Source organism: Helicoverpa armigera, chromosome 4, assembly GCF_030705265.1.
Source record: "Helicoverpa armigera isolate CAAS_96S chromosome 4, ASM3070526v1, whole genome shotgun sequence".
NCBI lineage: Eukaryota > Metazoa > Arthropoda > Insecta > Lepidoptera > Noctuidae > Helicoverpa > Helicoverpa armigera.
The window spans coordinates 12,312,651-12,327,756 of NC_087123.1; the positions used below are offsets into that span (position 1 = coordinate 12,312,651).

Consider the following 15,106-nt stretch of genomic DNA (forward strand, 5'->3'; position numbering starts at 1 on the left):
CAACAACACAGTTAGAGCATTGCTCCTCCCAAAGCTATGACGTAAAAAATACAGAAAATATATAAAAAAACAAACGTAAGCGTTGGAACCGCACAGACGTCGCGCCGTCTAATTGGACCGACGAAATGCCTAGACGACGTTATGTGACATATAAAAATTCCACAATTTGGATATATTGGTCTGGTCGCTACGGTTTGATAGTAAGACGAATGAAATGTTCAGTTCTTTCATCTCGTGCGGGATATAAAACGTGATTGCATTATAAAAATAACGATTTGTATGCGGTTGTAAGGACTATTTTTCGGAGTAGTCGTGGTGATGATGAAATTAGAACTATGGATGTAAAGATACGTTTTGTAGACGTTGAAGCATCATAACTTGCAGATCATAAAATTAATTTGATAAAATTAGAAGCTGCTCAAAGCCCTAGGACCATAGTCCAAAAGTTTAGAAACTCCGCTGAACACCAAATTCAGCGGCGCCTATTAGGCAAAATGCCTTCAAAAACACCACTTAAAGTAAAACATCCTTCTAACACACATAAAAGTGAAGACACACACTTAGTACATACATTACCTGCTCGAAAAAGTCGTAACAGTCGACTGAAACAAATTGATTATGACTATACTAAATCCTAGGTCCGTCAACCCCAGTATTCGCTATGGACGCTAAAACCGACTAGTTATTACCAACATGCGTTTGAAAAGGCGCCTTAAACTCTTTAATATCCTTTCAACACTAGTTCGGCTAGTTAGAACCATTGAGAATACACAGGATGTGTGTATTTACAAGCAATTTTTGGAAGTTTCAGTTCCTTAGGGAGTTTAGTCACTCTTTTCTTCAGCCGAAGTTATGGCAACATTTGTATAAATGGAGATGGGTGTAACTTTGGTGGTCCTTGCAGGCCAAATAACGATAGACTTATTATCTTATCTATTATTTGATTAACTTTAATTTGTAATGAATTTTCTTTACCTTTTCTGTATTTTTAAATAGTTACCTATCTAAATCCACTGGACTAGGACATCCAATGTCCTTGATAATTGAAAAAAGTTCTATAACTAATTTATATTTATCCAATTGACCTTTCAGAAAGCACTTTACGATGACACGTCATTACGATTACATTATATTTAGAAGAGGACTCCTCGACCTTATCGTGTCTGATGCATTTTCATTACGGCTGTTCATTACGTAGGTTTAGCTACCAATGACACACAATTAATGTAACCGGACAGTAGGGTCACCCGCTTTTGGTAATTTTGTGGGATAAGTCCCGAAGGTACTGCAATTTATTTATTCGCCTTGTATTTTCAAGAAAAAAAATAGTTCTAAAAGTAAATGAAAGTAATTTGAAATATATGTACGTGGAATAGTGGGCAAAAGTCACCCTCACAATTATTTTACTAGCCCCCCAGCTACAAAAAAACTAACATACTAAAATAAAAAATACTGTTAGATAATGTCATCTACGTAGTTTTACGTACGAGTACTTACGACTTTACAATAAAAAAACTTAGGTTCGTAACTTCAAATTCATGGCAACCATACCCAGGAGGGCGGGTGCGGATATACGCGTTAATTGCGAGGCCACCGTGCCCATAGATCGATCGACACCATTGTCGAACTCCGACCATCGTGTCGCGGGCCCCATGGATCGCGACGCATTATAGCTAACCATTGTTGATATCATATATGATTGCAGATTATTTTTTTATGACTATGAGTTCATTTTCATTATTTTTGTTCCAGGCTGTGCAAAAGCTGGTCTCCGAAAGAAAAAGTAATTCAACTACAGAAATCTGAATTTGAACCTTAATAGGTATAATGAAAACCAAATTAAACAGGCAACAGTGCTAATTTTTAAACCTATGATATAGACATCAGTTTATGCACTAAAAACAGAATATTTACGTAGTACTTGTAATTTTCTGGATGTTAAAACCCAAAGTTTTGCATGCCTACTTTCATGGCCAATTTCATTTTATTTTTCATGCACAAAGTTAGGAGTTCATGAATGTATCCTAGATTGTAACATGTTTGTGGTGCGCCTACTCTTTGCTATAGGTAACATATTTAGCTCAGTTGTAGGGGTTAACAGGTGCAGCACCCCTTTGAAATGGCATCAAATACTTGGTAATTGTTGTATCATTATTATTTGTATATTCATAGTCGACTGAGTGAACACAGTGGTTAAGTACCAAGCACTCAAAAGGAAATAAATCTTACCTCCTTGAACTGTATGTAGCGTTTAGTAATGTAAATTAAAATCATAAAACTACACCCCAACGCAATAACTTCATCAAGAAGCAGTAAAAAGATTGCAAACTAAAATGAATTGCTCCGAAAACATATTTTTTTACTTAAACAGCTGTAATTAACTGCTCAACGATACTGTGAAGCATTTTGCGCTGTTAACCTAGGATTTTATAGTATTTGCCAAAGGCTTGTTTATGACTACAAATTAAAGGCCTAAAATACTAAGGTACACTGGTTTTACGAGAATTTTGATTAGGCACATGTCGTTTAATTTCTGTATGTACCGATTTGAATGTCTAGACTAAACACACGTTGGAATTCAAAACTTAAATTCCTTTATAGGGTATAATAAAATGTACATTATAAACAGAGATCCAAAATTAAGCCGTTGCGAAGACACCAAAAATTTTTCGTCTGGACACCTGTTGAAATTTCACAAAAGTGAAACGATAAAAGCTGTGTCCAAAGAAATAGCTAATAATTCTAGATATTAACTAAAAGCCCCGTAGGTTTTTGTACAAATTGAGATGTTACTATGCGTAAATGCGCCGAACAGGGTATCCAAATTTAGATTATTGCGCTGCGCCCTACAAGTAATTTGCCTGAACTGATTTTGGCAAACCATTGATGTCATTAATTAACTCTTAATGCCTGTATGTCCCTGATGATTCGACAATGTGACACGAATAAAGGAAAGAAGAATAAATAAGAGTTAATCAACTTGGGCTAAATTCAACAATCACAATTTCATTGACAAGAACCAAGACCACAGGTACTGTGAAAATTAAAATAAACGGTACTGAAGATGGTTTCTTTTCCTGTAGTACAAGATAGCGAGTAATGATGTGTATGAATAATGATGAAGTATGGAACATAGGTATAGTGTAGATAAAAAGCTTTACGCTGGACTCCATGGTGGTACAGATTATTAAATGGTAAGTACACGAAGAAACATACTATCTACATGAACAAATGCACAATAACCCCATAATGGTACTAACGAGTAGTCTTATAAAGATAGCGGGCGTCATAAAATATAATAATTTTACGTATGTTAATATATAATAGGACAGTAAAGCCAGCGGAGTGAGACGCGGTAATGGAGGTGTGGCAGGGCGGAACGGCGCGTTAACAGCCGTACGACTTACAGATACTAGTTTTGCGTTTGATTGTCGTGGAAATTTGGATAATGTTTGATTGTTTTATCATTTTGATGAGACTACAAACACCAGATTTTGTAATTCTGCATTGAATTTCAAAAGTACTGTGCGAAATGGACCTTTTAAAACAGAAGTAAAAGATTTTTTGCACAGCTATAATGATTCTCGGATATAAGGACCAGAAGATGAATGTGATATTTATGACTTGTTGAAGTTTAGAATATCTTTATATAATTAATTTATTTTTAATGATAAATAAACGCAATTAAAATGTAATAATTAAGTAAAGTTTTTAACTCTAAATTAACTCGACCTGCGTCATTTAAGAGCGGTAGGTAACATTTGAATTAACTCAAAAATTTTCAGTTGGACTTAAATCACCTCTGTTCTATCCTTATACGTAGATTCTTCGTTCTATTAACTAAACGATTCCCGCAAACCAGATGCCATATTGACGAGTAGACACACAACACTTGCCGAGAAGATTTACAATCGCACCCGAGTCCCGGACATTAACAAAGGAAAAAACGAAGGATCTCGTAAGGTAAACATTTTGGCTAAACATCGTGCCGATGAAGTAAACAGAAGCCACGTTTTACGTTTGAGAGTGGAGGTGAAGATTTTAATGATCATCTAAATTGCGTACTTCCATATAAAATTTGAGTGATATTTACTCGAAATTAGTACAATTAAGCTGTATTAGAAATCTATGGAGTGATATTGATGGAGCTTTTGGAGGTCGGGGCATGAGGACCAAAAGTTTTCGTTTACCAAAGTGACTTTCTTGATAAGAGGGACAAAAAGCTGCAATTTTGAACATCTGAAAGCAAATTCAGAAGACCATGATGATGGTAAAAAATAATTATTCCCTCGAGTTGATGTAGGTAGTGGTTTGTGAAGAAAATGTTATTGTAATTATGTCATGAGTATGACGAAGACCTAAAGATAAAAATCAAAATAGCAGTATTTCATTTATGACATGTCAGGTGCAAATTCTCAAGCTATTACGTTAAAGTTTATTATGAAGGCGTGGGTAAAATTATATTGAATTATGATTAATCGCGTGAGATGATACATGGTTTAGAAGAATTTTAGCGCATCTGACGGATCTAGCGAGGTCGAAGGATCATTGAATTTTCGAAAACAATAACAATTGACTTCCGCAGAATCACAGTGATTCACCAAAATCAAGTGCTAGTGAATAACACAGTTTGCTCTAGCTTATGTTACCTACGTTAGATCAATGGAATTGGTTTTGAGAGATGACAAAAAACTTCGACTTTGCACGCGATATTCTTTGGCTCCCATAGCCAACGGAAACAGATTCCTCCAAGAAGTGGTAGAGATAAAGAAACTTACAATATGGGTAGTAGGAATTCTCGCTAGCTTTCGTAGTATGGATCAGTTTGATAATTCCGCTTCCAATTTTTTTTTATTATCAGATGCGACAGATGCAAATCAATAGTTTTTGACAATAAAGTAGCCAAAAGTTCACGTAAGAGATCGCAACTGGCACCGACAAGTCCGAACTAGAGCGTGCAATGACGTCATCCATTGAGTCGCAAGCGCAACGGATCATCAGTTTATCATTATTGGATTTATATCTTCACGCTACTCTTAATTTTGCGTGGGCAGTTGCATTATCAAAATGCAATAGGTGCAGTTGCGAATATATGGCAAATATTTTTTAATTCTATATTGACGATATTATGAAGTTGTATTATAATTATGGGAGCTTCATAATTTTATGAGATATTGGTTCTAAAATAATATGCCATTGAATTGTTATCAGTTGACGTGTTGGTGTATCGTCCATACCTAGGTATGTAACTCCAAAAGTAACTACATATTTTATTTTTATTACATAAAATTTTTCCTTCTTGCACTTTTTCCGCAATTTGAAGTTATTTTTAAATAAAACTACAGAATAATTACCTAAATGTCCATTCCTATTTCTTACTCATGTGTTTTGTTTTCGTCAAGTTGATCACATCTGCAACTTATAAAAAAGTTCAATATTTTTTTAATAATTGCAATTCTGTAAAATATGTAGTGACGCCTGGGAAAAATAGAATAAAGGAATGTTTTTGCAAATGACAAATATGTTATCTTGTGCGAATATCCACGTGGTTTCGGCAAGGTATTCGCCAGATTTAAAACGTACATATTTGTGATTTCCTTCAGTTAGAGCTTCGCCTTAACCATTATTGTCAGAAGACATATTTATCGTAACAGTAATATATTTGTCGTAACACATTAACTTATCGGAATCGATGTTCGTGCAGTCACATCTGGAAAAACTTACAGGTATGATACTTGTGAAAAGCTATGATAAAATGCTGGTTGTCTGCCGTAGTCACGGCGTGCAAAAAGGTTGGTCCTTAGAGAAGAATAATTCGGCCGACATGCGTATTTTCTTGTAGTTTGCGATAATACTTTCCGTTCGTGCAAATGATTTTGCTATTATTTTTATCGGCCTATCTACCTACGTTGTTTCTTTGTTTTAGTGTTCTACTTTTAAAAATTAATTGCAAACCCATTTCGTAATTTTTTTGAAACTCATCTTTTTCATGTTTCGTTTCATAAACAAAATGTGTCAAGGATTTGTCAAGAAAAACAATTTTATGGAACTGGAAGAGCTTTAGTTTCATAATATTTCTTGTTGTTTCATTAAAAGTGTTGTAAGTAACGTTTAATTTTAGCTTGTGTTATCTGTTTCCTATCCACCTGACCGTTTATGAAGGGTGCATAAATGAGGTCCGGCTTTGTACGAGTAAGTGGCATGCGCTTAGTATGTTTTGCAGCCGACCACGTTTGCCGACCACTATTCACTGCTCAGCCTAAAATGGACTCATAATGGCTACTTGTTCCTACGATACACCTGCTGTCATCGCATATTTGCTGCCAGTATTATTCGCATAAAGGTCTATGCGCGGCTAATGATATATTCGATGCGAATCGATACGACTTATTGCATGCATGATCACATGGAATTTGACAGAACGTTCGATCAGAAATTGACTTAGAAATTGATATTTTTGATACCTTACGTGTCTTCAAGTTCCATGCGACCGCGCGGCTCGCATCACACCACGTCGTAATAAAACACTGTTCACTCACTGTAACCCGGCTTGTAGACAGCACGAATCCTCTTAACCAACTTGCTAGTCCTCTTGATGGGCGGGCCGAGCGCGACGGCGGAGTGGCCGCGCCGCTCGGCGAACACGATATAGTTCCGGCGGTTCTTGAGCGGCACCTCGAAGCGGCCGGAGCAGTCGAGGTGGTCGGGCGGCAGCTTGAGGCGCAGCACGGCGTCCTCGTGCGGCCAGTGGCCCTGGTGGCGGAAGACGCGCTTGACCTGCACGGTGGCGGCGTCGCGGGCCAGCGACTGGACGCGCGCCTCGAAGGCGGCCGGCGCGCGGTAGGCCCGCCAGGCGACGTCGGCGCGGTCGCAGTAGAGGCGGCGCGGCGCGGCGAGGGCGGCACAGCACAGGCACAGCAGGGCCCACAACGCCGCGCGCCTGTCTGTCTTCATCGCGCCATCGCAAAGCGCTCGTGACTCCCTGCACGTCCGCGGAGCGCCTATGTTCCCCCGAGAGCGGTCGGCGCGCGACTGGCCCCGACTGAATCATTCCCCGCCCACACCGAAATAGTCGCGGTACGGAGCGAGCACGCGTCGCTAATTTATCTCGTCTGATGATTAATTTGCGCTTGTTATATGTAATTAGTGGGTACCATGTCGATTGTTTGATTGGGGTGCAATTGATTCAAGTTCAGTGAAAGTTTTTACTTTGTTTGAAACTTTTCAAAGTTCTAGAAAACTTTTTTTGCATGTTTTTTAGAATTTTTTACTCTATTTTTTATTTCACCCCTTCATAAAATTAGAAGGTTGTTGGCCCCATTGCCGTTTCTTGTGGTGGGAAAACTGCTGGAAGCGTATAGTACGTGTTGTCTAGTAACGCGAGTTACCTACTGTAGCAGAGATTTTCAACTAAGGACTTTCGCTTCGTAGCAGCGTCTACGGAGAAGTTGTAGCGCGTAGACGTACCGTAGCTTTGACCTCAAGCGTAGACCCGCGACCTTGTGGTACTCATACTAAATTATTATTATTTTAATAATCCTTTCAGCTCCTTAAAGACTGTAAAACTTTTTTTCATTTCAAAGAAAATTACTTTCATATTTTTCTCAAGTATGATTATGACAAATATTGTTACAATGAACTGAATCAAAATGAACTGCTTGGGGTGGGTATGACAATTGAATATCCATTTATTACGTAACTGCCATCCCGAATGGCTATTTTGTATAACCGTGACCTATGTTTTTCCCACAATATTTTTCCAAATTGAGTTATATTAAAGATCACTAAGATGTTGAGGCTGTATATAATAGTATATACTACAGAAAACTCTAGGACCACCTATAATAAAATTGATCCAAATCAAAATTCACTTAACATTTATTCCTCTGAAACGCAAGCACACAAAGCTCCCTGCACAAAGCTACAAGCTTAAAAATGCATCCCTTCAAGATCATCACTTCTCAATATACCTCATCATCCTTTCCCTGCCTCTATCCCAATCAGTTATTTGCAGTCGGCGCAGGCCAGCTTAGCACCTCTTTTTCTTCCATACCTTCCTGTCTGACATCATCTCACAAGTAACACTCTCTCTAGTGAATGTACTAACCCAAATATCATAATTTACACTACCCAACAAATATCCTGACTCACATTCATATTTCATCTCACTAGCAATGATATCCTCAATACCTGGAATCCCGGTGGCCGTTTCCCACAGAACTGAATGAATGAATGAATGATTGAGACCTAACGGTGTCCCAATTGCCTCACATCCGGCAAGACGAAGGTACAAAAAAGGTAAATATTGTGAGCACTATGTTTCGGCAATCGTACTCTCAGGTAGATCGTCTCATTCATAATGGTTATGAATGACCGATCCTTTTGGAGATCCTTTAGAGAGACGTCCAGTCTGATATACATCTTTTATCGATTATATTTAACTTAAAATAAATAAGTATATTATATATATATATCGTAAATCTTCTTTTAGTGCGGTTGGGTAGTTATAAATAATAGTAACTTCGTTAAAATTAAAAAAAAACAATTTTGTTATTCTATGTAGTTAGATGTACCCACAGACATTAACTATTAAAATCTTATTAAAAAATCGTTATCAATAGGATTTTATGTATTTTTTTATATCGCAATGTATGTATTGTTTACTGTAATATTGGTTACCTTTAGCTCCAGCTCTACTTTTTTATATACCTGCAGAACCCAACCCCCTCATTGGACTCGGGAGATTTTTTACACCGAACACAAAAACGTTCGGCCGTGGTGTCCGGAACTAACCTTTTGTGCCATTGAAGCGAGCACGTGCGTTACGGTGTGAAGGCGGCCTTCGTTTGTGGCATTACTATTAGCTGATAATATTTGGCTAATAGCTTCCAAAACGATAAGAGATTGTAAGTATAAAAAATGTCTAGAAGCTTCTTCTTCGATCGAGGACTTTAATTAGCAGCGCCGTCTTCTTCTAGCTTACATATGTTTGAAGCTAAGCTTTGGTGCTCAGTTTTATTACCTTAGCATGTACTACCTCTACCCCGCGGTTTACCTACGTACTGCGAGTAATACTTCCCGCAACTGTACAAAAAGTAGTTGTTTCAGGCTCGAGACTATCGATCAGGTTTACAATCTAAAGAAAGTGAAAGCCAGGAAGAGGTACATAGGTAGCACCATAGCACCCATCTCTTTACAAAAGATTAACAAACAAAAAACAGTCTAATCCGAAACATATGTTGCACTTTCAAATCATTACCTTAAGCCGTGCTAATTACAAACAGGTGCGTTCGCCTTTCAGATGAACCTTCCAAAATTATTACAAAAGAAATGTTTTATAAAAACAATGAAATAAAGCTGTAAAGGTGTTATAAAAGAGTATTGTTTGACACCACGTGTTTGTAACTACGGTTGTGGGAATGTGAAAAACAATTGTTTGGATTTTGGATAAACCGTTTTGTTTTGTTTTGTGTTTTAGTGAACGTTATCGGTGTATTGCAGTTTGTGTTTTATCTTATCGGGAGGTAACACTTTTATTGAAGACACCTGGTAAGTTGTAGCTGGGCTAAATGTTTAGCTAATATCTTCAGGCAACGGCGCTTTCCGACCTTTACAAATATGTAAGTACTTAAAAGCTACAAAAATACATAGTTAAGTGAAAATCCGCAAACTATACAGAAGAATTGTTTCCATACCATAACCACAAGTATTAAGTTTAAAGACCTTTCATTTATTAATAAGGAAAAAAGGAAAATAAACTTGATGCTCACATAAATTCCCCATCTTACTAAAGGAACTCACAAAAAGTTGCAAGTTTGCGTAAAATGGCCCAGATGGTCGAATTTCATGATGTCTTCATTACGGTCCGGCCGCGGTAGTAAGTCATCTTAATGCAAAAATGACAAAATAAATTATAATGTTGGTGCCCGCGCGAAACGCTAACATTTGGTCGCCGAATACGAGCTATATGTTGCTCTGCTTAACTCAAATAAGATATGTGACCACTTCAAAAGTAGGGTACTTTTTTCGCCATCATAGTGTATGATTTTGCGGCATGAAAAATTATTAATATTAATGAATTAACTGTTTTTAATTTGATTGTTATTCACCTGAACACTATCTACAGTTAAAACTCCAAATATTTAAAGTAAGTATTTGACCTAGACCAAAGGCATCTGTAATTAAAATAACAAAACAATAACTGTGCAATTTAACTTAATTAAGAAATAACATATTTGCATTGTTGTGCAAATGTGCATATGATATTATTCAGCATTCTTAGATATTCATGAAAAGGTTTGCTCAATTTTATCCTAAAAGTGAACAGAAAATACCTTATTAATTAAATACATTATTGTACGCATATTAGGATACTAGATGAAACTAAAATTAAAGTACCCTAGCTTACTCATGGATACTAATCCCTCACTTAAATTACGTGGATTGTTTGACATTTTCAGAATATAAACAGCAAGTAGAGCCACCTCCGATGCCACGCATCTCGGCAGGCCACCCTCAGTGACGTTGGTTTCTCGTTAACCGTATAATTGTTTAAATTGTCATAATTTCGCCCGCATAATGTTGCCACATAAATATTTATTTATCGGCCCACTACTGATAACCAAATTGCTGATGACCGCAGCTCCACACTTGATTTAAGGCCTCCGAAACTGTTGCTTTTCTGTTTTTTGTGGTGCGCGTAATTTGGACTTGAATTAAATTCCTGAGAGTTACAATGTAGCTTGAGATGGCTAGGTGGAATACCTACAGTACAATAAAAAGAGTTTGATTTATGGATGTTGCAACTGGAGAAAAAAGTATGCATACAAATCAGCTAGTAGGTACTTACAATTTATTCACACATGAAATTGAAATTGAAATTTTCACGCAGTTATCCGCAAACCAAAACACCCTGAGATCAAACATAAGCCACGTGGTCGGACCTAATCTCTTGCAGATGTTTATTATCGAAGAATATATTCTATTACAAGTAACACAAGGTGCAAATTACCTTCTAGGATAAGTGTACAAAATCATGATAGTCCTAGATAATCCAGCATAGAAACAAAATCATAGTATCGCCGGTAGCCGTAAGCGGCACACGAGCTCCGAAGCATCCATTCGGTAGGTCGCGAGTGGTTTATTTCTCTCGCGCCCCGGAGTAAATATAACTCGCATGTAACGGCTGTTAGGATTACCACGTGTTCGGGTTAAGTCGAACATAAGTCGTGTGGATTTGAAATGTTGGAACCTACATAAAGTGGGATCAATTTGAGGAAACAGTTTGGAAATCAGTTTTGAAGCTAAATGGAGTTCTATCTATGCACTACGATGTTCGAAATGTTCCTGTGAAAGCGAGAGCATACGCTTGTTAAAAGCATTCTTTCCACACTAAGACAGGATTATATTTTCATCAGAAGCTTGCGACCAGTTCTAGGTGGCACACCTCAAGTTAATGCAACGATGGCTCTATATAGGGTTGCTAAAACGAAAAAAAACAACCATATACTTATTGTCAAAATAAGAATGTTCCTAAACTCACCAGTTTTGGTTTTGCAACTCCTGTTCTGTGTATGCAATCGATAGTAGCACAAATAGTAAGGGTAGTGCTCTCACCTTAACCACGTGACGTCGTGACGTCTATTTTCACTACATTTGTTAGCCATATCAGGGTATTACAGTAGCTACTAGTAGAGCTGATAACTATGACTGCGTAGTAATTGTAGTATCTACTTCTACTTCTTCTGATAATTAGAAACCTTAAGATGAGTGCAACTGACTATAAATAAGAAGAGTTGTTATTGCTGTGTTTGACTAAAACGGTATTTTTTTCGATTCAATACAATAACTTTTTGGGCCAGACAGAATTTGTTGCACCTGTGCAAAGTCTAGCCAGCCTGAAAAACCACAACGCAGGTGATTCAAAACGAATAAAATCCAAATTGGTTGGACACCTCGAAAGAGTGATTTTGCGACTCTGAATAGCTATTATTAGGCTTCTAGGGAAGATTGACATGTAAAATGATTAAGAACAATTTATATTTCGGCTACAATCATACTACGTTTATTGTAACTAAAAGTTAAGCTATAGATGCGTCTATGGTAATCTTGTATTTAGTCTGTTAATAATTTACGAAAGAGTCTAATTAATCTAGCTCCGTGTCCAAATGCCCACGAATCTTTTCAATGCCAATAGCCAGCACATCATCCAATAGCACATCCATCTTTGAAAAACTACTGAAAGCATTAAACATCGAGCATAATAAACTTAATACCACTTACAACCCCATTCCAATGTCTTAAAAAATCGTCTGTCGTTTCAGACTGGCGTTTAATTAAAAAATAAACACCGTAAGGGCGTGCGGCGGTGCGCCGACGCATCTGCGGCGGTCGCGTGTCGCACTCGCTCGACTTAATTAGATACCAGTGGGGGAAAGCCGTGGAGAGGTGTTGGGTGTAAAAATTTTGTTTTAGTCTTTGTTGTTTTTTTCTGACGGTTGGTTAGTGGTTGGCTCGTAGACGGTTAAATGATAAGGGTATGTGTACATTACGACATGGTGTTTTTTTAAAACTACATATCTACATGGTAACGAATAAGAGATCGGTAACATGTATGGCTTTTTCAGGAAAATGTAGATAATAATAATTATTAAAATTTAGGTACGAGGTGTATTTTATTGCATTTTTTTTATACTTTTAGGAAATATGAAAACGGGTGGTCAGGTAGTGAGCAGAATAGCCTTGAAAAAATATTTAAAAGAATTGAGCAAAAAACACATACCAAATTTTAGACTCCATACCGTCTCCACGGTCACCTCTGTTCTGTAACAATCGCCGCACACCTGTACATAAAATAAAGGTCTCAGTTAATATGATCGTACCAACGCTAAAGGCGAAATATGCTTTGGCATTTGTAAGCTTTTTATGCAAAATAAAAACTATATCATCCAAATTCCACAGTGTTTATTCGACTGTGCAATATTGCAAATCAATATTTTTATGTTAGTTCCGCGGTTTCACCCGTTTTCCAAGGGAACATTAGAAGAAAATAAACCTGTCTCCATACCTAACTTTATCACAATCTATTAACCCGTCTCCCAGCAAAATAAACTATTGCCATTTAAAAAAGCTTTAATTATAACATAGGTAAGACTTTTTTTGTCGTGCATCCCTCTCCATGTATTCCTCTATTACAAACGGTCCCAATTCACCTGTTCAATGACGCGTTTAGTCGCGGAATGTACTTCTGTAGTAAAAAACCCTGTTTTCGTGGTGTCACTTGTAAATCTATCGCAAAGGTTACAACATGTAAAGTTCAACAGTTTTCAACACATGCTACTGATTTGTAAAGGTCGTGTCCGTTTGTTTCTGACATAAGTTGCAGTTAATTTTGTAAAAACTATTTTTTTAATATATTTTTGGCTTTTTTTGACAAGCTTCCGCCGGCTTTGTGGGAACTACTCCAGATAAGAATTAGTCTTAGTTTTCACATATGAAAGCTCTGTGTATTAAATACACCTGTAGATACTTTGAATAATGAGTGCTGGAATGTTCTCGTACTTATATTAACAGACACCATTTTCATAAATTCAGCCAGTGGTACTACTGCTGCCGCCGGCTATAACTCTTGGGAATGAGCATAGTACACGCTTATTATCGCGACGTGAAGCTAGTAAAGCGATATTTTTTGCTTTGGTAGAGAATACAGAAAAGGAATAAATAACTTTACAATTGATGATAGAAAATATCAACACTAACCTCATCCTCCGAGCCTTTTCCCAATCACGTTGGGGTCGGCTTCCAGTCTAACCGGATTTAGCTGAGTACCAGTGCTTTACAAGAAGCGACTGCCTATCTGACCTCCTCAACCCAGTAACCCGGGCAACCCGATACCCCTTGGTTAGACTGGTGTCAGACTTTCTGGCTTCTGACTACCCGTAACGACTGCCAAGGATGTTCACTGACAGCCGGGACCTACAGTTTAACGTGCCATCCGAAACACAGTCAATGGTGTCTAAGATATACTTAGAAAGTACATACAAACTTAGAAAAGTTGCATTGGTACTTGCCTGACCTGGGATCGACCCCGCGCCCTCATACTTGAGGTTGGTCCTTTACCCACTAGGCCACCACGACTTCACTTCTTCGATATCAACACTAACCTAAAGAAATAAAATACCAGGTCGCAACAAAAACAATTTAGTAATTCTGAGTATTTTATATTTGTTGCTTCTTTAAAGGTAGGTTTTCCTGTGCACCAGCTTTAAATTTTGGAAGGTCATCATTACTTTAGATTAAAATCGCGCGGCGATTCGAATCGACATTTAAAATTGTTAAAATCGATATCGTGTAAACTTATCGATATTCGAATTTCGTATCGATTTAATGTGCGATGTTGAGTTTCAGCCCAAATAACCTGATATGATGTTATTAAGTGTTTAAAATAAGCGGTTACTCTTTTAAATCAAAGGTGTGGGCTCAATTTAATTAAAGTATACCGATGTCCCTCTGGACATACTTTCAGACATCTTTGTCAGCAGTGGCCAACGTTGTTCGATTTTCATTCAGCATTTAATAATTTTGTTTGGGTTTTTATTTCTTATAAAGTGTCTTCCTAGTAAGATCTTATTGCTTTTTATTGATATTTATAAGCAAAGAGGCCACTTAAAACATTGAAAAAGCATGCGAATCATCAACAATACAAAATGAATCACCAAGCTACAAAAAAACAATAGGTTACGATAAAAACAAATAAAAACTAAAGTTTGTTAGTTAAACCCATATCATCCTGACACTAGGCACTAATTAAAATACTTCTTTGTAAACGAGCTAATGAGGAATGCCAAAAAATATAGAAGTTCGCGTCTTAGGTGGCAATAGGTTTTTTGCTTTTAACAAATTAAGAATTTAAATGCTTAGTCTGCCCACTGTGTGGGTTTCTTTGCTTGGTTTTTAGTTTAGAGGTGATGGGACTATACTTAGTTACATGTTATTTAGATTTTGGTTCACTTTAAGTGGTATAAGTAAATACGTAGTGATTTAATTGCTTTTGGAGAAGGTCAGTTCAATATTGAAGTCCGAGGGATAATATCGTAGAGAGCTGTTT

At 37.3% G+C, this 15,106-nt stretch overlaps 1 protein-coding gene across 2 annotated transcripts in view; it reads right to left on the minus strand.

Annotated features, from left to right (window-relative positions):
- LOC135116748 (protein vein) overlaps nucleotides 1-7,054 on the minus strand; it is a 55,623-nt gene extending 48,569 nt beyond the window's left edge. Inside the window, exon 1 of one of the 2 annotated variants that reach the window (XM_064034280.1) lies at nucleotides 6,540-7,054. In XM_064034280.1, coding sequence (XP_063890350.1) covers nucleotides 6,540-6,954 — 415 coding nt within the window. In that variant the 5' untranslated portion in view covers nucleotides 6,955-7,054. The remainder of the gene's footprint in view (nucleotides 1-6,539) is intronic. The other variant, XM_064034279.1, reaches the window with a different exon arrangement.
- Between the last annotated feature and the right edge of the window lie 8,052 nt (nucleotides 7,055-15,106).